Source organism: Rhodamnia argentea, chromosome 11, assembly GCF_020921035.1.
Source record: "Rhodamnia argentea isolate NSW1041297 chromosome 11, ASM2092103v1, whole genome shotgun sequence".
NCBI lineage: Eukaryota > Viridiplantae > Streptophyta > Magnoliopsida > Myrtales > Myrtaceae > Rhodamnia > Rhodamnia argentea.
This window is the reverse complement of record NC_063160.1, coordinates 16,984,282-17,004,085: the sequence shown is the minus strand read 5'-3', so window position 1 is coordinate 17,004,085 and position 19,804 is coordinate 16,984,282. Positions and strand designations below refer to the sequence as shown.

The window sequence follows — 19,804 nt, the reverse complement described above, 5'->3', positions numbered from 1 at the left end:
CCAAGTGCTCCTCCGGTTCCTCTTCTCCTCCGACCTCCACCAGATCTCCTCCGACTCGCGCGTCAACGGCGTGTCCGGCTCGTTGACCGCGCGTCGGAAGTCGGACACGCGTTGACCGATACGTGTCCGTGCTTCTTAGCTTCTGGTTCACCTTGTTTAAAGAAAAAAAAGGTTAATTTCCCGCGTAAACGTACTGTAGTTCATACCCCGTCCATAGTTTTCTTTTTCCCCATTGGCGGGCTGGGGAGCCACGAAGAAGAAGCAAAGAATAGCTTTTGGCATTCAAGAAAGAACTCGATTCCCCGCCGACTTCAGACGTGCACGCGATGCTCATTCTGAGAAGTTCACCATGAATATAACTTGACTTTTGAAAAGAAAAGAATTTATTAAAAAAAAAAAACAACCAGCTATTGTCAATGGGTAATTTATGGAGCAAACGGCCGCTTGCTCCCGACTGTTTCAATTCTCCAAATCCGAAGAAGCGCAAATCAACCATTTTCGACTCGCCGGTTCCGCAACAACATCAGCCCGACAACGAAGCTCCACCGACAATGGACTATGAAGAAGCTGCTAAAACGCTGTACGTATTAAAGCCAAAAGGGCAAAAAAAAAAAAAAATTGCTCCTTTTAGCTTTCTCAACTTCATGGTTTGTTCCGAAATCGAACGAGACCCAACTTCGAAATCCGTCGACCCGTTTCGCTTCCGAAAGGACGTGTTCTTGTTTCTGGTTCCTTTGTTGGTCTCTTGTTCTTGATTTTGTGCCTTTTTTTTTTTTTTTGTCCTCTCTCTTTTGTGCAGATTCAGCAACGGACTCGATTTGGCGAACTTCGCCGTGTCCTCCGACATTCTTTCCAATTCGTGGGCTGCAATCTCTGAACTCCAGTCCCAGATTGGCGGCAATCACCGAAGCCCACCATCTTCGGACACGGTGAAAATTCGAGAATTCGAACACCCGGAATACAAAATCATTGCTTTTGTGACCCCACCGGTTGCTCCCAGTTATCTCCAAGAACAGAGCGGTTTGGTCCCTTCTTCTTCCTCGGAGGCCTCTGAGTTTAAGTTCCTCTGCTCCAAGAAGAACCCGTCTTTTTCCATAAACAAAGCTGCGATTTCTCTCTTCAACTCTCTCAAAGATCAGCTTTCTCCCCTGAAAGCTCAGGTAATATCCTTTTATCTTTCGTCTCTTTGCCTGTAATTTGTGAGCTCTACTTACTAATTTTTGATGGTCAATGAGCTTTGTTTAGTCACTGCTTGAGATCATAACAAGTTGGTCTCAGATCTGGGAATCAGTTCTTATTGAAGTGGGTTCCTGCTATACATACATACGCTCTGATAATTGCTTCGTTGATGATCATTTCGAGCTGTTTCTTCGCATGACATTAGCTTTATTTGATTGAAAAGTGGATCAACCCCCCTTTTGCCTCTTTCCGAGTGTGAATTGTCATCTTTCTTTTGGCAAAATGGCTGATGATGAGCAGTCGGTTAAATGTCTGAACAGTTCCTCTGGCATTGACGGCCCATTGCCTTTTCCAATTTTTTCAGTTGAGTTGACCTTAATCCTACGCGTAGTCGAAAAGAGAAAGAGGATTGCTTCCAGTTAATCTTAAGCATACCACTAGGATAAGCACATCTCTAGAGAATAAGGAAGCGAGTCCCCGTGAAGATGTCAATTGTCAATGTACTTCCTTTGAATGACTGCGGCGGTGAACTTGAGTCTGACGTGCAAAAGTTGATTCGACATTTTGTCTGACCTGACCACAATATCTGTTGAGAATACTTCTAATTTGAGCGACCTGATCAAAGAGGAAATTTCAAATTGGACTTTTGATGTCAATTAGGAAAAGTCTTGAGTGGACTTTTGGTCGACCGTGAACATATGGAGTTAGATTCTGTTTGAATAGATCTCCAAATTCGAGTATGCTAAAAGGGGTTTCCTATTTTGGATCCAAATATCATATATGTATGAGAGGTGGTTTTGGTTTTTTGCTCGAGATTTTGGCTGAAACAATCAATTGTGCAGTGTGCTTGTGAATTATACCATGAAAAAATTACAAGTGCTTTGAAACCAATAAATCATGTGGTAAATTTGTGGATTCCTTTATGAGATTGATATATTGTATTGTGAGGAATTGTGAGGTCTAAATTCTGTGTGGGTTATTAAGTGCAATTGGTAGTTGGGAAACAGTGAAAGTGTCTAAGTAACTCGAGTGTTAGTTATAATTTCGGTACCTGATTCTGTTTATTTTTATTATACAATCGCTTGTTTTTGGCGACAATATCAAAAGGGAAAGAGTGTGATTATGTTTGCAAAACAGGCTTCAGGACGCATGTTCAAGTAAGAAAATCTGATTGGCCCCCACAGACTTGTCTTTGTCGATGCTCATCCTACCTTGATGCAGGTAGCAACTTCCAGCAAGTCTATTCCACACATTATAACTGGAGATTGTTTGGGTGGATCCATTGCTTCTCTTTTCACATTATGGCTCCTATGCACGCTCGATTTAGCAACGGCAAAGCGTCCACTTTGCATCACATTCGGTTCGCCCTTAATTGGGAACAGCGGCTTCCAACAAGCCATATCGCAATATTCAACCTGGAATACTTGCTTTTTGCATGTGGCTCACAAGGATGACATTTTCCCCAAACTCTTTCAGTCGTCGACCATGGAGCAGAGTATATACAAGCCATTTGGAACATTTCTCGTGTGTTCTGAATCGGGTGGTGCATGTTTTGAAGCCCCCGAATCCATAATTGAGTTGCTTGCCCCCAAGAGCTCGGAAAGTGCCCAAATTCTCAACTATAATAGCATCATTAAATGTCTTGAACGACAATTGATTTGCAAGAACCATTATGCATTTAGTGTGCATAATACTGATTCATTTAAAGCTGGGATAACTGCACAAGTTGCAGCAATTGGCCTTATGCAAATTCAGGTATCTATTTATTGTACCTTCTTTCATGTGCATGTTTTGGATACTTGCATGGAGGATTTCACACTTGTTTTAGTCAAGACCAAGAAGGAATTGTGCTTCGCCATTTAAACCAAAATGAACTGTATCCCCACATTTAGCTTCACATACTTAACTAGGAAAAATTTGCGCCACTTGAACAGACCCTTGTTATGATTGCTTTCGTTTCACCTTCTGGAAGTTCATTTACTGAACTGTCAATGTCATGGTAGCTTCAGAACATGGACATGGATGCTCTGTTGAGGAAGGTAGTGATGTCTGAACTTGGTGTCCTAGAACGAAAGAATCAAGTGTTTGATCCTGCAGAGGATTTGAACGCCATGAAAGTGAAACTGGCTAATTTGGAATGGTACAAGAAGAAATGCGAAGACGAAGGCCCGCATTCTGGTTACTACGACAGCTTCAAGCACAAAATGGTTCCGCGTGACCATACAGCCGTTAAATTCATAAGACCGCTCACGATTTACTGGCAACGCGTGGTGGAAGAGGCGGAGGAGAGGCCTCAGAGAGAGGGAGCACCGCTGCGGACCCGCTGGCTCTTTGGCGGGACAAATTACCGGAGGATGGTTGAACCGCTCCTTATAGCTGAGTACTATAAATTGGGCAAAAGAGATTACATATCTCAAGGGAGATCCGAGCACTTCAAGCTATTGGAAGATTGGCTGGACAAACATCAGAAACAGTCGGGGAAGAGCGTCAGTAACAATTCAAAAATGAAGAAGATCATGTTCAGCGTCACCGAGGATTCGTGCTTCTGGGCACATGTGGAGGAGGCGCGAATTTCATGCAGGTTGTTGAACAGCGGAGGATCGAACAACGCCGAAACAGAAAACTTGGTCAGGTTTGAGGAGTATGTCATGGGTTTGCTCAAGAACTACGCCGTTTCTCCCGATATTTTCTTGGACAGCAGCAGCTACATGCAATGGTGGAGGGAGTATGAGGACATTTTGGGGAAGCAAATGATGGGAGCTTCTCACAACTCGGAACTCGCTCGTTTCATGAAGGACGAAGACTATCACCTGTATAAATCAGGTACCCTAGTATTCACATGACAGGTGAATAAACTGGGTAATTTGAATGTAATATATAGTGTATCATAAGAGCAAGAACGTGCCGGTTTCACTCGTTGTGTTGATTCGGATGCTCATTGGACCACTGGTCATCGCGAGCTCAAAAATTGATTCAGAAGGCGAGATTTTATGTTTTCTCTGCCTTTCTGTTTCTCCCTCTTCAGGAATTACTCATGTTTGTTCCTTTAGTGCAGGTTCTTATTCGGTTCAAAAACATCTATCACAAGACTATTATTAAAACGAGCAATTTCAACCAAAGCAATCTAGGGAAAAAGAAAAAAGATAGCTGCTGCTTTATTGAGCATTTTTATTGCTTTATCATCAAGAGGCCTCTCTTGTTGAAGCGGAGAGATTGACTGAATCATGCCAAATACAATTTAAGAGGAGTCAATAGTCTCTCCGTAAGTCCGCTGGAGTTGATTACTCATTTCCAACTTCTGCTTTAGGAGGATCACCACGTTTATCATCGTTGTGATTCCTCATAGAGGCATCAATAGCTCTTGGGCATGAAGTTGAAGTTGAAGCCTCTAAGGCCAAGAGCTTCATCCTTCTCTTGTCCACTGCTTTCTCGAGATCTTGCAGCCATTCATCGAGTGCCATAAGCTCGGTCAAAGCTAAAGTTTTCGAATTGCGGGGGCTTGATATCATCCAGCTCTTCAGTTCCTTGCATTCCAGCTTTCAGTTGCTCGAGCAGATCGGCATATTGTTTGTTCAGTTCCTCTAGGTTTTTGTCTCCATCCGTTTCATCCTGTTGATTAGCATCAATACAAGCCATCTTTGGGCCCTCAGACCTATCTCGAACTGCATCCGCAGAAGGGTGACCAAAATAGAAAGGCTTGCCTCTAAGAGAGAGAAGGATAGGGGCCATTTCAACGGCACAAAGAGTAGATGCTTCACTTGCCTTCTCGAACAGGCCCGGTCGACTTTTCGAGGAGGTAACTCGTCCAGCATTAGCACCCTCCTTCGTCATTCTCGCTGGAGTTGTTGTTCCCTCTATGGCGCACGCTGGAAAATCAATGTAACAGTGAAAAATGTGCCCCATTTATAGGATTTCACAGGCCAAAATAATTCATCACTCCCTCTTTGATTGGTAACTTTTCGGCTTTCCATATATTAACATATCTCCTTAAATGGTCTAATGATAAGCGTGTCATTTTCCGTCCAATGAAATGGCAATTACTAGCTCATAATGTACATGGATAAGAATCCAGAACAGACTCCTTCAATGGCTACTCAGCTAAATAAGGAAAACAATCCCGCAGTGCAATTTGTAGTCTGGCTTTTTAATCTTTTCATCCCTAAATTTTGGTATTTTTCCGACCATTTTCTTTGTCATATTCCTACCAATGGCGCTTGTTAAAGAGTGCCCCCAGACACTTGTTAATCATAACTAATAAAGAAATTGTGTTTACATATGATGCACCGGCTACATATAACACGAGAAAGACGGCACATTGTAACTGATAAAACTTCCACAATTGAGATGTCTAACAACAACACTTATCCGCAATGCCAGGCTTAAGTACACCTAAAGTGCCATAAGTTGCGTACGGCGCTCATTTTAGTGCCAAAACTTTCAAATCGATCACTTTAGTGCTAAGTTTTTGTAACTTTGATCACCTCGGTGCTAATTTTGGATAAAATCGTCACGGCTATTCGACCAACATCCCGGAATGAATTACGTGGATTTTATAATTGATTTTTATTATCTTACGTGGCGAATTTTTAGAATCGACCGCCATGGTGGAATCCGACGTGGCTTAAAAGGACGGAAATAAAATGACGTCGTTTATGTATTCGGATAAACGACGTCGCGAGTGTTGCCTTCTTAGGTGTTGTGCGAGGAGCCGAGGGACTTGTGCGAAATCCAATCGCGATCGTTGCTCGTGGAGTCACGCCCGCGGCCATCATCGTCCTCCGCCGCCCGCCGCCCGTCGTGAGGTATGCGTCCGTGTCCTTTGCCCTCTCTCGCTTACCAGAGCAGAAATTAGGCAAAATTAAGGTGAAATTAGGGCTTCGAGGGGAAAATTAGGATTAAGGGCAAAATTGGGGGAATATGGTAAAATGAAGGCTCGAGATTGATGCGTTGGGGATGTATACTACTTTAATCACACTCCCTTCGATTTCTTGATAAAGAAAAATAGTGGCCCACTTGTTTAATCAAACCTTTCGAATTTGTATTTTTGCATCCCTTTGGTCCACTTGTTTAATCAAACCTCACACATTTGCAATGTAAAATTGCTTTTTATTTACTATGAAGTAGTGAACAATGCCAACGAACCTCAAAATATGGAATCCGAATACCCCTTGGTTGTCCTCAATTGCTTTGTTGATACTAGACGACAAATAATGAGCCTTTAATCAAAAGAAGGGACCTCCACGTGCATTTGTTGACGGTCCCAAAAGCTAATATCTTCATTGATTTTTTGCTCTTTTCCTGCAGGCATGGACAAGAATCTTGTTCTCATTATTTGTTATGGTGGAAATTTTGTCATTGGCACCGACGAGTGGGACTACGAAGGTGGAAATGAAGGAACAATTTTCCTCGATGTCGGGACGTCGTTGTATGTTTCTTTCGTGAGGGATATAGTGCATTTATACGGCTGCAAAGTAGGTAAATTACTCTATTGTCTTCTTGGGAAGGGTTTGAGGGATGGGTTGAGAGAGTTGTGGGATGAGAATGGGTTTAAAGATGTGATTTATCACTATCTCCATGGAAGAAGCAAAAGTGTATATAGACAAATAGTGATGATGATGCTCGAGATGAAGACATAGCTGAAAAACAAATAGGCATTGATTCCACTTCTCATGGAGGTGAATTGTAGAAGGGCATGAGGAATGGGCAGAGGGAAGATTGGGGTAATAGGCATTGTGGGGAGAGGGAGGACAAGGAGGATGGAGGAGTAAGCAATACAACGATGAGGCAATCACCGGATTAGATTGGGATGTTGCATAATCCGGTGATGATGATGACGATGATGAAGTTGTGCGAAATTGGACAAGAACGAAGAGCCGCAAGGCAAAACACAAGGACTCTGCGAGGAGAAAAAGTGTAGCACTTGCAAGTAGAGGGTGAAGCAAAAATGGAGAAGAACCAACATATGCTACAACTACCGTAACAATGAGAAAGAGTGGACTTGACGAACAAGAAGAAGAAGCACCGTAGAAGGAAAAGTAAGTACCCTTCCTATGATCCAACTATAGCGAGTCCTATTTTGAGCCTTGGTATGAAATTTGAGGATGCGAAAAGGATGCTATTCGAAGAGCTCTATTCGACCGAGGGCTTTAGAGTTTCTTCGAAATACAAAAGAGTATGTGAGAGCTAGGTGTCCACAACGTAATTGTGGATGGAAGATCTACGCAGACTAAGCAAGAGGAGCGGGTCATTTCAAATTAGATCATTTCAAGAGGAACATACATGTTCAATTGTTTTTGACAATAAAAGGATAACAAGTAAGTGGTTATCGAGCTTCAACACGATCAAGGCGCCGGAGAAGTCCTCACTTGAAGCAGCGAAAGAGCGGTAGGGATTAATGTTGGAGAATCAATGCAAGAGAGCCAAGTATAAGGTGATGACAACACTCTTGGGCAGACAAGGAAGAATATGGTCGATCGGGATTATGCTTATGAATGTAGGCTTCAAAACCATTCAAGTAGGCGGGGGTTGTGGAAAGGCCATTACCCGATGAAGGGACCATGTTTGATAGGTTCTACTATTCGATGCATACAAAGTTTTTATCCGTGAGAAAAGTAATAGAATTGGATGGGTGCTTTTTAAAAGGCTTATGCAAGGGTGAATTGTTGGCCGCAATTGGTAGGGATGGCAATAACCAAATGTTTCCTCTAGCTTGGCAAGTGAGGATAGAAAATAAGGACACTTGGTCCTGGTTCATGAAAAATTTGATGGCACTTGAGATTACCGATGGAAGCGGTTGGGCTTTCATGAGCGATCAACAAAAGGTAAAGCCATCGATCAATGCATTCTTTGAAATGAGCTCATTATGAAGTATTTTCCCTTTTCTTATAATTATTCGTTGGTTTAATATTGTAGGGGCTTGTTCCCATTAGCGACTTGATGCCATATGCCGAGATAGAATGGAAAGCGAACCGGGAAGAAGTACAAAGGAGATAAGCTCAAAAGCAATTGAAATTGCAAAGAGCACAAACATGGCGACTTTAGGATAGCAAAACAAGGGTTGCTTGAGCTAAGCAAGGATGGTTTCGATGCGCTATTCCAAACCGAAGCAAAGCATTGGTGTAGGGCTTTCTTAGAAGAATTCAAGTGCAAGCTTTCAATGGCAACATATTAGCCGCTAGGTGCACAATCATCGCGATGCTTGAGGATATACGACTCATGGTCATGACCACGAAAAACGAGATGCTGCGAAGATAGAGAATGTGGTCTTCGGATTGCGAAGATATTAGATGACAATGTGCTAGAGGTTCGCCATCCAATTTGGAATGGCGATGACGGGTTTGAGATCAAGAAGAATGAAGACACATATGTTGTTCACCTCGGAGGAGGAAGTGTTCATGTCGGCATGGCAACTTAATGGAATTCCATGCGCACATGCCATTTCCGCCATCCACCACAAAGAAGAGAACTCAACATTACCTAGCCGATTGCTACAACAAAAGGTCCTATCTCGATGCGTATAAGTTCATGATGCAACCTATTAGAAGTAGCAAATACCGAGCCAACCAATCGTGATGCCCCCGCACCTTTGCCATTAAAGAAGCAAGTAGGAAGGCCAAAGCGAGACGAAAGATGCAAGAGGGAGAGGTTTCAAGACAAAGGATGAGCAAATTTGGTGCAAAGATGATGTTGCAAAAAAGATAGGGCACAATAAGAAAGGCAAAGTGAGGAAGTAACATGAAGGGCAAGTGGTCGGTACAGATCCGACACAAGAACGACTAGAAAGCCACACCACACAAGACAGAAGGAGCACAATGAGTCAACCGTACACCAACCGAGGACAAAATATATGGTAAGATGTTACATTGTTTGTTTTCTTTGTCTTCCTATAAGATTTGCAATAACGTAACCTCATTTTTACATTTCGGTGACAAGAAGGGCAAGAGTTGACCAAACTACCCAACCGCCACCACCCGAAGAGCCAACACTAAGTGCAGTATGTTATGCACAAGACTAATAACTAGAGAACAACCCAACCATCTCCACCAAGCCCACCCGAATCTACCGTTGAACAAACGAGGAGAAAATATCCAGTAAGATATACATTCTTTGTTTATGTTACTTTATGACTTGTAGTGTAACTTTGTTTCCACACTTGAGAAGAAGACCAACTCAGAAGCATAACCACCACCACCATCACCTCCGCCAAAAAGAGCTAGCCGCACCACCACTTCCCGACTAACAAGAGGGCCTCTTGGAAAGAGGTTGAAGGAATATGGTTATAGTGCTTCATTGGAATGACTATTTTACATGTAAGTTTCGAAGGACTTGTCCATTTAAGGATATCGATTTAAAAATTTCCGAATCATTTGCTTCTATTATTATGTTGTTGACGGAGAAGCTCGAGATACTTATTTCCGAAGGTGGGCCAACCCAAGAGTCAACAACGTCCAAACAAGACTTTGCGAAAGACGAAGACAAAACCCTCGCTGCACCCCAAGGAAGAAGCGCAAGTCCATCTCAACCGTCGATACTCCACTTGAAGAGCTAGAACCCGCATGTTAAAAAGAGTGCTAGGATCATGAACCAAGTCAAAAAGCCATCGAAAGGAAAATGAGCCGGAGTGGTTAATGTTTACCGATATGATTGGAGTGGAACTTGTATTTTGTGTTGGCGTTTTTGTTGGGAACTCATGCCGCTTAGTGTTGTCATTTTTTGTTGGGAACTTGTGCTCGTATTTTTAGTTAATGTAAACTATAAGCTTAATGACGATGGAACTTCTTGTTGTTGAATTATGCATTTACATTGCTCTGATTCCACTTCTTATTGTGTTGTTTGGTTGTTTGTGAATGGCGGCCGATTATAGTCGCTGGTTGTTGGCTGGTTATATTTAGTTGTGGTGGGTGGTTATATTGTTGAGGTTTTGTTTTGGCACAAATTTGGGATCCGTTTTGATGCACCAAGTTCTTGGTGCAATTTTAATGCACTAAAGTGATCGCTCAGGGCAAGTTGGCACTCAAGTAACCAATTTTGAAAACTTGCACTAAGTGATCACTTTCACAAAAAGTTGGCACCGAAGTGATCACTTTCACAAAAAGTTGGCACTGAAGTGATCATTTTTTAACCCCGACCAGCACTTAAGTGATCAGCATGTACAACTTATAACACTTACATTATAACCGATAACCAGATTTGCAACAACAAAAACCTCGCAACAAGATGTCCAACCTTTAAACCTCAAATATGAAAGCTTGCAAACAAATATCTCCCCAAATACAACTTTACTAGCTTTAACTCAAATAAAAATGCAAAAGCAAACTTTGAACTCTAGTAAATTGAGCACTCAACATAGCAACAAACCTTTGTAGCAAATGAGCATGGTCACAACACAAGATATATTTCAAGCTTCAAAAAATGGAGAAACTATTCCGACCACGGTTGTAGTTCCATGTGAAGCAAATCGCTCACCTCAACATATGAACCAAAGTATCGAAAAAAAAAAACATGTCAAAAACCTCCCCAACTATATGCAAGACTAACAAGAATCACGTAAAAAACCCGCAACAAACTACCCGCCATTTTTTGCAACAAACCAAATAATTAAACGAAAAACTTTGGAAAAAGTATTGACAATACCATAGTCCAAAAACCTCCAAAAACTAAGCAAACACCGCATTATAACCTTCCATTTCCAACAAAATACTTCAGCAAGCTCCTTTATCCATAGAAAAGTTGTCCATTACTTATACATTATGCAATACAAATACATATCGAACTCAACTTCACCTACGGAAGACTAAGAAAGTTCCTCTCATCACACACCTTACACTTGAACATTACATAGGTTACACAACATAACAAAACGATAATGAAGGCTCGATCACGCTTTCTTTGTCTTCGCATTGTTGATACTTCCTTCTTCGATTGATTTGCCGAGATGTTACGCCTTTATCTCGCCTTCCCTTGAATCGACATCATCCAATTGTCCATGAATGTAGGTAGAGGTTCATACCGTCTTCAAGAAGTTCTAATATCACCTTGCTCGATCGGAGAATTTTTGATCAACCCATCCGAAATATTTGCACTTCGACCCCTCTCTATACCCGCCACATCCCATGAATCTTCTCTCGGGAGATTCAACCGAGTCCAAGACGTTCTTGTTGGACTCAAGTAACCCACAAGAATGAGAAATCTCACCATTAACTTTGCTTCGTCGAACCGAATTTGAGTCCACCAAGCTCCTTCCCTCCATTTCGACCTAGGCTATCAATTTTGGGATGAAATCAAAATGTGGACTCAAATTTTCCTTCTACCCGCGAGTAGGGTTTCTATGGGGTTCAATTTGGGGATTTAGGGTTTATGTTGGGTGAAATCGGTTGTAACGACGTCGTACTGCTCTTCAGAATGCTGAGTCGGCCTCCGGCGAGCCACGTCGTCCTCCTTTTTTTATGTAAAAAGTCCACATAGGCTCCACGCACACTTTCCTGCCACATATGCACTTAGCTCTGAAGTGATCAAAGTTACAAAAACTTAGCACTAAAGTGATTGATTTGAAAGTTTTAGCACTAAAGTGAGCGCCGTACGCAACTTATGACACTTGGGGTGTACTTAAGCCCGCAATGCCATTACAACTATCTTGACCATGATTAGTAACACCGAAGATAAATCCATCCATATACTCTCATCACCCTCGGAAGAAGACTCTTCTAGTTTATCGCCTAATTGACCACATCACACTAGCGTCGCGCAATTTCCGAAGAGCTGGCTTGTTGGGAGCGCGCAGCAAAAAACTTAATACCTTCGGTGAGGAGATTGCCAAAAGAGAGCCCAAATCCGAGCCTATCGATTTATCTAGTGGACACATTCATTCAAAAACTTAAGCCATTGAGTTATGGACCAACTTGGATATATTAACTGCTTAATTCTATATCAATTCTTTGATGTAGAGCTTGTCTAACACAACTCACACATGTATCTCAACATGGTGTGGGATCCTCCTTGTAATCCTCACAAGCTCTCTCTCTAATGCATGAGCAAAGCTAGGGTCTCATTCTTGGCTCATAGTGAGTGCTTGCCGGAGTTGAATATCCCCACATTGAACTCCCTGCAGTGAGAGAGCCCTATTGTGATACTATGAATTTGACTCACTCGAAATATTGTCCACTTTAACACGTCTCATACCAAGCATCACTGTTTGTCATTTGGCTTAAAGGCAAACACTTTTCTAGGATGTCACCCATCCTAATAAAACTCTAGCCCGAGCACACGTAATTTTGGATTTCCAAAGCAAAGCTTACCGATACGTTAAAAGGCGTCTTCATAGGTTAATTACAGTTTTCACATGTGTATCTTAGAATCATTATTCATTGTTGATTCATTCCTGCTCTCTTCATCATCTAAGAAGCTTGCAAAAAGTCGTTCCTTGTCCAAAACCTTTTGGCCTTGACGACCATTCTCCGCCCTTGTCGGACAGGATCGTTACACCTATAGTGTGCGAAACCACTCAAGACAACTATTTCTTGGTTGGAGAAGCCCCCGGATCCAAATGGGTTGATCGGTGTGGACCCGGTCGTGTTGGGCCTCGGTGGGTTACCTCCAACCAGTGATGCCCTAGAAGTCATGCTGTCCCACAATAGAAGGATCCACATATTCATTACAATGGACACCCGCACTCAAAAGATTTAAGTAAGTCACGTGACGCAATTCAGCTCACCGCATACGTTTCTATTGCATCCGGGTCTACAAGGTAGTGCACCACCAGTTAGAGAATCACTTTCTCGCTTTGGACTAAGATTCTTTTGGAGTTTTGAGTCGTTCAAAAATGGGATGGAGTCGAGCTTGATCATGAAAACTAATCAGCCCAATCGATTTGTGAGTCTGAGCAAATAGTTTATGCATTTGGTTTATTTCCGTTGTACGTTAAAATCTCCGTTTTGAGCTCAAAGTGAGTCTACTTTTCTTGTTGCCCAGCGATCTCTCAAGCTCGAAAAATACGTTACGGAGTCCGAGTCGAGGCTGAAACCAAACAACTCAGCGAGCTCAAATCAAGTTCGACCGGCATTTGCGTCGAAAGGCTCGACTCGATTAGACTCGGGAACCAGCCCTACTCAACTCCGAATCAACCTGACCAAAAAAGACGAAGAATCTCCCAATCAAGAATTGACCGGAGGAAGTCACTACTTGCCAGCAACTTCGGTAGCCCCTTCCTCAGACTCGGACGGCAAAATCGTAGCAGGAGAAAGAGAAGGGGACAAACTTTTAGAGCAACATCCCAGAAAAACAATTTAGGGATAATGACATGAATAACTTTGAAATTTTAATATAGATCCATAAATTCTTAATTTATTCAATGTGATTAATAAATTTTAATTTAACATGTAATGTGGTCCGTGAATTTTTAATATATTTAGTATGATTTGAAAATAATATTAAACATTTTCTTACGGTACATGATTAAAAATAAATTGTATCGAAAATACATGAATCACATTGAACAAATTAAAAAATTACGAATCACGTCGGACATTGAAGTACATACCCATCCGGTTATTCCATTGGTTGGTTTGAGGGGCCGCGAAGAAGAAGATAAGAACAAAGCTTTCGGCATTTACGAAAGTATGCGAGAAGTTCCCGCGAATTTAAAAAGAAAAGACTAAACAAAGAAGCAGGTATTGACTTGGGGTTTGAGAGGTCTCCCCCTTCTCGAGGTTAAAATCGATCTGGTTTGGGTCGTCGATGGGGAATTCATGCGGCAAACTTGCCACTTGCTTCTGACTGTTTCAAATTCTCCAGGATCCGAGGTAGCGCGATTCAACCATCGTCGTTGACTCTCCGGTTCTGCAATAGCGGCGGCCCAATAACGAAGCTCCGGCAATGGACCCTGTTGAAGATGCCAAACCTCTGTACGTGTCCAAACAAAAGGGAGAAAAAAAAAAGCTCTTTTTCATGTTTCCCGACTTTGTAGTTTGTTCCGAAAGCGAAGGAGACCCAATTTCGGAATCCGCCAACGGAGTGCGCTTTTGCGCAATCATTTGACCCGTTTCGCGGTTGGTCTCTTGTTCTTGAATTTTTTTTTTTTTTTGGGTTGTTTGCAGATTCAGCAACGGAATCGAGTTGGTGAACTTAGCCGTGTCCTCCGATGTTCTGAGCAATTCATGGGCTGCAATCTCTGAACTCCAGTCCCAGACCGACCGCAATCACCAAAGCCCACCATCTCCTGAAACAGTGAAAATCCGAGAATTTGAACACCCAGAATACAAAATCATTGCTTTTGTGACCCCACCAGTTGCCACTACTTATCTGCAAGAAGCGGGCGATTTGGTCCCTTCTTCTTCATCAGAGGCCTCTGAGTTTGAGTTTCTCTGCTCCAAGGACAGCCCGTCTTTTTCCATAAACAAAGCTGCGATTTCTCTGTTCAACTCTCTCCGAGATAAGCAGCTCTCCCCCCTGAAAGCTCAGGTAATACCCTCTTATCTTTCGTTTTCTTTTCAGTTATTTATGAGCTTTTTAGCTACTAATTTTGAATGTCAATGAGCTTTTCTTAGTCGCTGTGAGAGAACACGAGAGTTGGTCTCAGATCTAGGAATCAGGTCTTATTGAAGTGGGTCGTGGAATGCTTGTATCTGCTCTGATAGTTGCTTCATTGATGACCATTTTGAGCTGTTTCTGCCCATATCGTTAGCTTTATTAGATGGAAAAATTGGGAACACCCTCTTTTTGCTTCTTTCAGATTGTGAATTGCATCTTTTGGCAAAAGGGTTAATGATGAGCAGTCAGCCAATTGTCTGAACAGTTCCTCTAACATTGATGGTCCGTTTGCCTTTTCCATTCTTTTCAGTTAACCTTAATCCTATTCCTAGCCCGGAAGAGAAAAAAGGAATATATTGTTTTAAGTTAAACTTAAGCATGCCAATTGAGCTCTGAATGAATCAAGACATGACTGCAATTTATATTCTGTGTTTTGATGATTCCCTCAAGCTCTGGATGAATCAAGACACCCTTAATTGTCTGTTCTTTATTGTTTGTTTATTCAATAAGTAAACCGATGGGGTTTGGCTGAGTTGATAAAGTAATTAGGTTTTGCGTCTCAAGAAGCCTTGGGGTCTTAGGTCTGGATTCCAAAGTTGAGTCTTCTACAATGGTTTTCTGTTTTGCATTCAAATGTTATTGTCTAACGTACATTAGAATCCTGTGCTGCTCTCCCCGTGGGTAGGTCACACTGACTGAACCGCATAAATCCAATGTTGTTTCCTTGTTTTGTTTATTTTATTGTTAAATCGCATGTTTTTCGCTACAATGTCAAAAGGGAAAGAGCGCGTTTATTTTAGCAAAACTGACTAGGGACGCATGTGCAAGTTAGAAAATCTGATTGGCCCCATAGACTTGTGTTTGTCGATGCTCATCCAGCTTTGATGCAGGTTGCAACTTCCTCCAAGTCAAGACCACACATTATAACTGGAGATTGTTTGGGTGGATCCATTGCCTCTCTTTTCACTCTATGGCTCCTACGCATACTCGATTCAGCCACCAAAAACCGTCCGCTTTGCATCACATTCGGTTCACCCCTCATTGGGGACGGTGGCTTCCAACAAGCCATATTGCAATATTCAACATGGAGTTCTTGCTTCTTGCATGTGGCTCATATGGATGACTGTTTTCCTCGACACTTTCTCTTGTCCACCACGGAGCAGAGTCTATACCGGCCTTTTGGTACATTTCTCTTGTGTTCTAAATCGGGTGGTGCATGTTTCGAAGCACCTAAATCCATAATCGAGTTGCTCACCCTGAACAGCTCGGAAAGGAATGTTGGCACTGCAGATCCCCAAATTTTCAGTTATAAGAGTGTCATTGAATGTCTCGAACGGCGATTGACTTGCAAAAACCAATCTGCTTTTAATGTGGCTGATGCTGATTCATTTAAAGCTGGGATAACTGCGCAAGTTGCAGCAATTGGCCTTATGCAAATTCAGGTTATTGTTTGTTGTATCTTCTTTGCTGTTGAATACATATTCACATTTGTTTTACTCATACCAGAAGGATAATTGTGCTTTGCCATTTAAAGCAAAATGACTTGTTCCCTGCTTTTAGCTTCACATGCTTAACCATGAAATATTTGGTCCACCTGAATTGTCCCTTGTTATGAATGTTTTCGCTTTACCCTTCGGAACCTCATTTACTGAACTCTCATTGTCATGGAAGCCGCAGGATAGGGATATCGATGCTAAGATAGTGATGCCTGAACAAGACACCCTAGAACAAAAGAATCCAGCAATTGATCCTGCTAAGGCGTTGGACAAAATGAAAGTGTACCTAGCTTATTTTGAATGGTATAAGAACAAATGCGAAGATGACGGCCGGGGTCCTGGATATTATGACAGCTTCAAGAACAAAATGGCTAGGCGTGACCATAAAGTCGTTAAGTTCAAAACAGAACTCGAGATGTATTGGGTACCCGTGGTGGAAGAGGCGGAGAAGAGGCCTCAGAGGGTAGGATCACCGATGCGTATCCGCTGGCTCTTCGCAGGGACAAATTACCGGAGGATGGTCGAGCCGCTCCACATAGCTGAGTACTATAAATGGGGCAAAAGAAGTTACATATCCCAAGGGAGACCCAAGCACTTCAAGCTACTGGAACAGTGGCTGGACGAACATCAGAAACAGCCCAAGAATAGCGTTCCTAACAAATCGAAAATGAAGAAGATCATGTTCAGCGTTACAGAGGATTCATGCTTCTGGGCTCATGTGGAGGAGGCACGAATATCGTGCAGGTTGTTGAACACCGGAGGATTGAACAGCACAGAAATAGAGAAATTGGTCGAGTTCGAGAAGTATGTCATGGGTTTGCTCAAGGACTATGCTGTTTCTCCGGATATTTTCTTGGAAAGCAGCAGCTACATGCAATGGTGGAGGGAGTATGAGGACATTTTGAGGAAGCAAATGATAGGAGATTCTCACAACTCGGAACTCATTTGTTTCATGAATGAGGAATACTATTACCAGTATAAATCAGGTACCTGGTAGTCATATGACAGATGAATAAACTGGGTGATTTGAATATAACTTATTGTGTATCGTGAGAGCAAGAACGTGCTGGTTTTGCTCGTTGTGTTGATTTTGCTTTGCTTGAATTGATTCAGGTTCTTATTCGACCATTGGTCATCGCGAATTCAAAAATTTGATTCGGAAGGCGAGAGGTTGTCTTCTCTGCCTTTTTTAATGAAAACGAGCAATTTCAACCAAAACAGCATAGGAAAAAAGGGAAAAGAAAAGAAAAGAAAAGATGCTGCTACTTTATTGAGCTTTTTTAATGCTTTATTTCATGGAGCGGAGAGATCGACTGAAACATGCCAAATACGATTTAAGATGAGTCAACAATCTCTCCTTATGTCCGCTGGAGTTGATTACTCATTTCCAGCTTCTGCTTCGCGAAGATCGCCACATTTGTCACCGGTCTAGCTTCCGATGGAGGCATCCATAGCTCTTGGGCATGGAGTTGAACTCGAAGCCTCTAAGGCCAAGAGCTCCATCCTTCTCTTGTCCACTGCTTTCTCGACATCTTCCAGCCATTCATCGAAAACCTTAAACTCGGCGAAGCTGAAGTTTTTGAACGGCAGGGCCTTAATATCATCTAGCTCTTTACCTCCTTCCTTTCCAACTTTCAGTTGCTCGAGCGATCGGCATATTGATTCTTTATTTCCTCTAGGTTTCGGCCTCTATCAGTTGGACCCTGTTGATGAGCATCAATACAAGCCATCTTTGGACGCTCAGGCCTGTCTAGGACTGCACCCACAGCAGGGTGACCAAAATAGAAAGGCTTGCCTCTAGGAGAGAGAAGGACAATGGCCGTCTCGACCGCACAAAGAGTAGATAATTCACTTGTCCTCTTGAACAGCCCCGGTTGGCGTTTCGAGAAGGTTACTTGTCGATCATTGGCAACCTCTTTCATCAATGACAAGTTGGAAAATTAGTATAAATTTGACTGACATGGTGGTGGAACAGTGAAAATGGCGAAGATTTATAGGATTTGATGGGCCAGGATAGTTCATCACTCCATTTTTTATTGGTAACTTTTCGGCTTTCCATATATTAGCATATCTCTTTAAGTGATTTAATGATAAGCGTGTTGTTTTCTATCTGATGAACTATTCTCCACCAGAAAAAAACAAAGGACTATTCTTCGACGGCTAATCAGGTAGAGAAGGAAAACAATCCAGCGGTGCAATTATGGTATGTTTAGTGACGTTTTTGTTTCTCTGTTATTCTACTCTTTTGTTCTTCGAAATAGAAAAAGAATATAAATATGTTTGTGTACTTGGTTTTATTTTTCTATTTCCTGAAATAGATCAATGTCAGGGAATAGATTTGGAAAAATAAGAAGTAAAAAAAAAATTACTATTTTGTTCCTGGGAACGAAAAAGAAAAAGGAGGTCATTTTAGAGAAATAAGCTCATCGTAACCCGACCCGGCCCGCATATACGTAAGTTGTAGGGCCTGGCCGGTTTCGATTCTTTTTTATTTTTATTTTAAGAAGACCATTTATACTTTTAACTTCCTAAGCACACTTGTCATCAAAATAATGCCAAGATAAAGTCAAAACAATAGATTTGATTTCTTTTTAATTCCTAAGTTGAGATTTTTCTTTCACTACCCTTGGATACATGTTACAGAAGACACATAAAAAAAAGTCATATGCAACATGAAAGAATTGACAACAATGGAAGAACATTTAAATTCATATTCTAATGCTTTCTATATATGAATTATGTTAATACTTGGGTTTTATTAAGTTCTATTGTTTTGTTGGAGGTGGGTGTGGTGGTAGCCGATGAGGAGGGCAGAGTCATATAATATCAATTTTGGATTGAATCTTTAAGTATTATGTTTTGATTAATTATAGTGCTAGGAATGTAGGTGAGAAGGAAGTAGGAAAAAAAAAAAAGACAAACACACGAAGAAGAAGGCGGAAAAAAAAACGACCCATAGCGTCAAATGAGCTGAAATCATTTACTCATTACTTGGTCCGACTCGACCCGATCCGAATCGAAAGCCCTAAAAATTTCGAGTTAAGTAGGATCAGCTCTAAAATTTTTTACACCACAACTAACTATTACCTTGAATTTTCTAAGGTCATCTTAGAATATCTCGATTAGTTAAGTCCTTACAAAAGTCCAGTTTTATCCAAATATGAACTATTCAAATATGTATAGACATTTTTATAATTAAATGAAAGAAAATTGGGAATATAAATTGTTAGGGTGGTCCCAAATGCATTTATGTTCTTTTTGTATTTCGAGAATAAAAATTTTAGTGTAGTTACCAAACGCATTCTTGAGGAACTACTCATATATTTGTTCCTTTAGTGCAGGTTCTTCTTTAGGGTAAAACAAATTATCACAAGACCATAATGAAAACAAGCAATTTCAATCAAAACAGCATAAAAAAAAAAAAAGGAAAACATAAGAAAAGATGCTACTGTTTTATTGAGCATTTTTAATGCTTTATTTCAAGGGCAGAGAGATTGACTTGAAACATGCCAAATACAATTTAAGATGACTCAACAATCTCTCCCTAAGTCCGCTGAAGTTGATTACTCATTTCCAGCTTCTGCATTGCGAAGATCACCACATTT

The 19,804-nt window shown here is 41.5% G+C and overlaps 3 protein-coding genes across 4 annotated transcripts; 2 read left to right on the top strand and 1 right to left on the bottom strand.

The window, feature by feature from the left end:
* The first annotated feature begins 416 nt into the window (after nucleotides 1-416).
* LOC115757495 (senescence-associated carboxylesterase 101-like) lies at nucleotides 417-17,389 on the top strand. Of its 2 annotated transcripts, XM_048272037.1 has the most exons (5): nucleotides 417-580; nucleotides 800-1,160; nucleotides 2,401-2,934; nucleotides 3,183-4,067; nucleotides 17,250-17,389. In XM_048272037.1, the coding sequence occupies exons 1-4, from the start codon at nucleotides 417-419 to the stop codon at nucleotides 4,020-4,022; spliced, it is 1,899 nt and encodes a 632-aa protein (XP_048127994.1). In that variant the 3' UTR covers nucleotides 4,023-4,067; nucleotides 17,250-17,389. The 2 variants fall into 2 exon arrangements, with proteins under 2 accessions (XP_048127994.1, XP_048127993.1); XM_048272036.1 differs by lacking the exon at nucleotides 17,250-17,389 and having other exon boundaries at nucleotides 3,183-4,096.
* On the bottom strand, nucleotides 4,627-5,010 carry LOC115757481 (agamous-like MADS-box protein AGL62). Its single transcript, XM_030697720.2, has one exon. The coding sequence runs from the start codon at nucleotides 5,008-5,010 to the stop codon at nucleotides 4,627-4,629; it is 384 nt and encodes a 127-aa protein (XP_030553580.2).
* On the top strand, nucleotides 13,835-17,196 carry LOC115757494 (senescence-associated carboxylesterase 101-like). The gene is made up of 4 exons (XM_030697734.2): nucleotides 13,835-14,078; nucleotides 14,271-14,634; nucleotides 15,594-16,145; nucleotides 16,381-17,196. Exons 1-4 carry the CDS (start codon nucleotides 14,050-14,052, stop codon nucleotides 17,194-17,196), a joined length of 1,761 nt encoding a protein of 586 aa, XP_030553594.2. The 5' UTR covers nucleotides 13,835-14,049.
* Nucleotides 17,390-19,804: the final 2,415 nt, after the last annotated feature.

Coding starts and splice junctions, on each gene's coding strand:
- LOC115757495 (XM_048272037.1), top strand. CDS start 417: ATGGGTAATTTATGGAGCAAACGGCCGCTTGCTCCCGACTGTTTCAAT. Junction 1,161..2,400: donor TTTCTCCCCTGAAAGCTCAG/GTAATATCCTTT, acceptor ACCTTGATGCAG/GTAGCAACTTCCAGCAAGTC. Junction 2,935..3,182: donor TTGGCCTTATGCAAATTCAG/GTATCTATTTAT, acceptor ATGTCATGGTAG/CTTCAGAACATGGACATGGA.
- LOC115757481 (XM_030697720.2), bottom strand. CDS start 5,010: ATGACGAAGGAGGGTGCTAATGCTGGACGAGTTACCTCCTCGAAAAGT.
- LOC115757494 (XM_030697734.2), top strand. CDS start 14,050: ATGGACCCTGTTGAAGATGCCAAACCTCT. Junction 14,079..14,270: donor GTTGAAGATGCCAAACCTCT/GTACGTGTCCAA, acceptor GGTTGTTTGCAG/ATTCAGCAACGGAATCGAGT. Junction 14,635..15,593: donor TCTCCCCCCTGAAAGCTCAG/GTAATACCCTCT, acceptor GCTTTGATGCAG/GTTGCAACTTCCTCCAAGTC.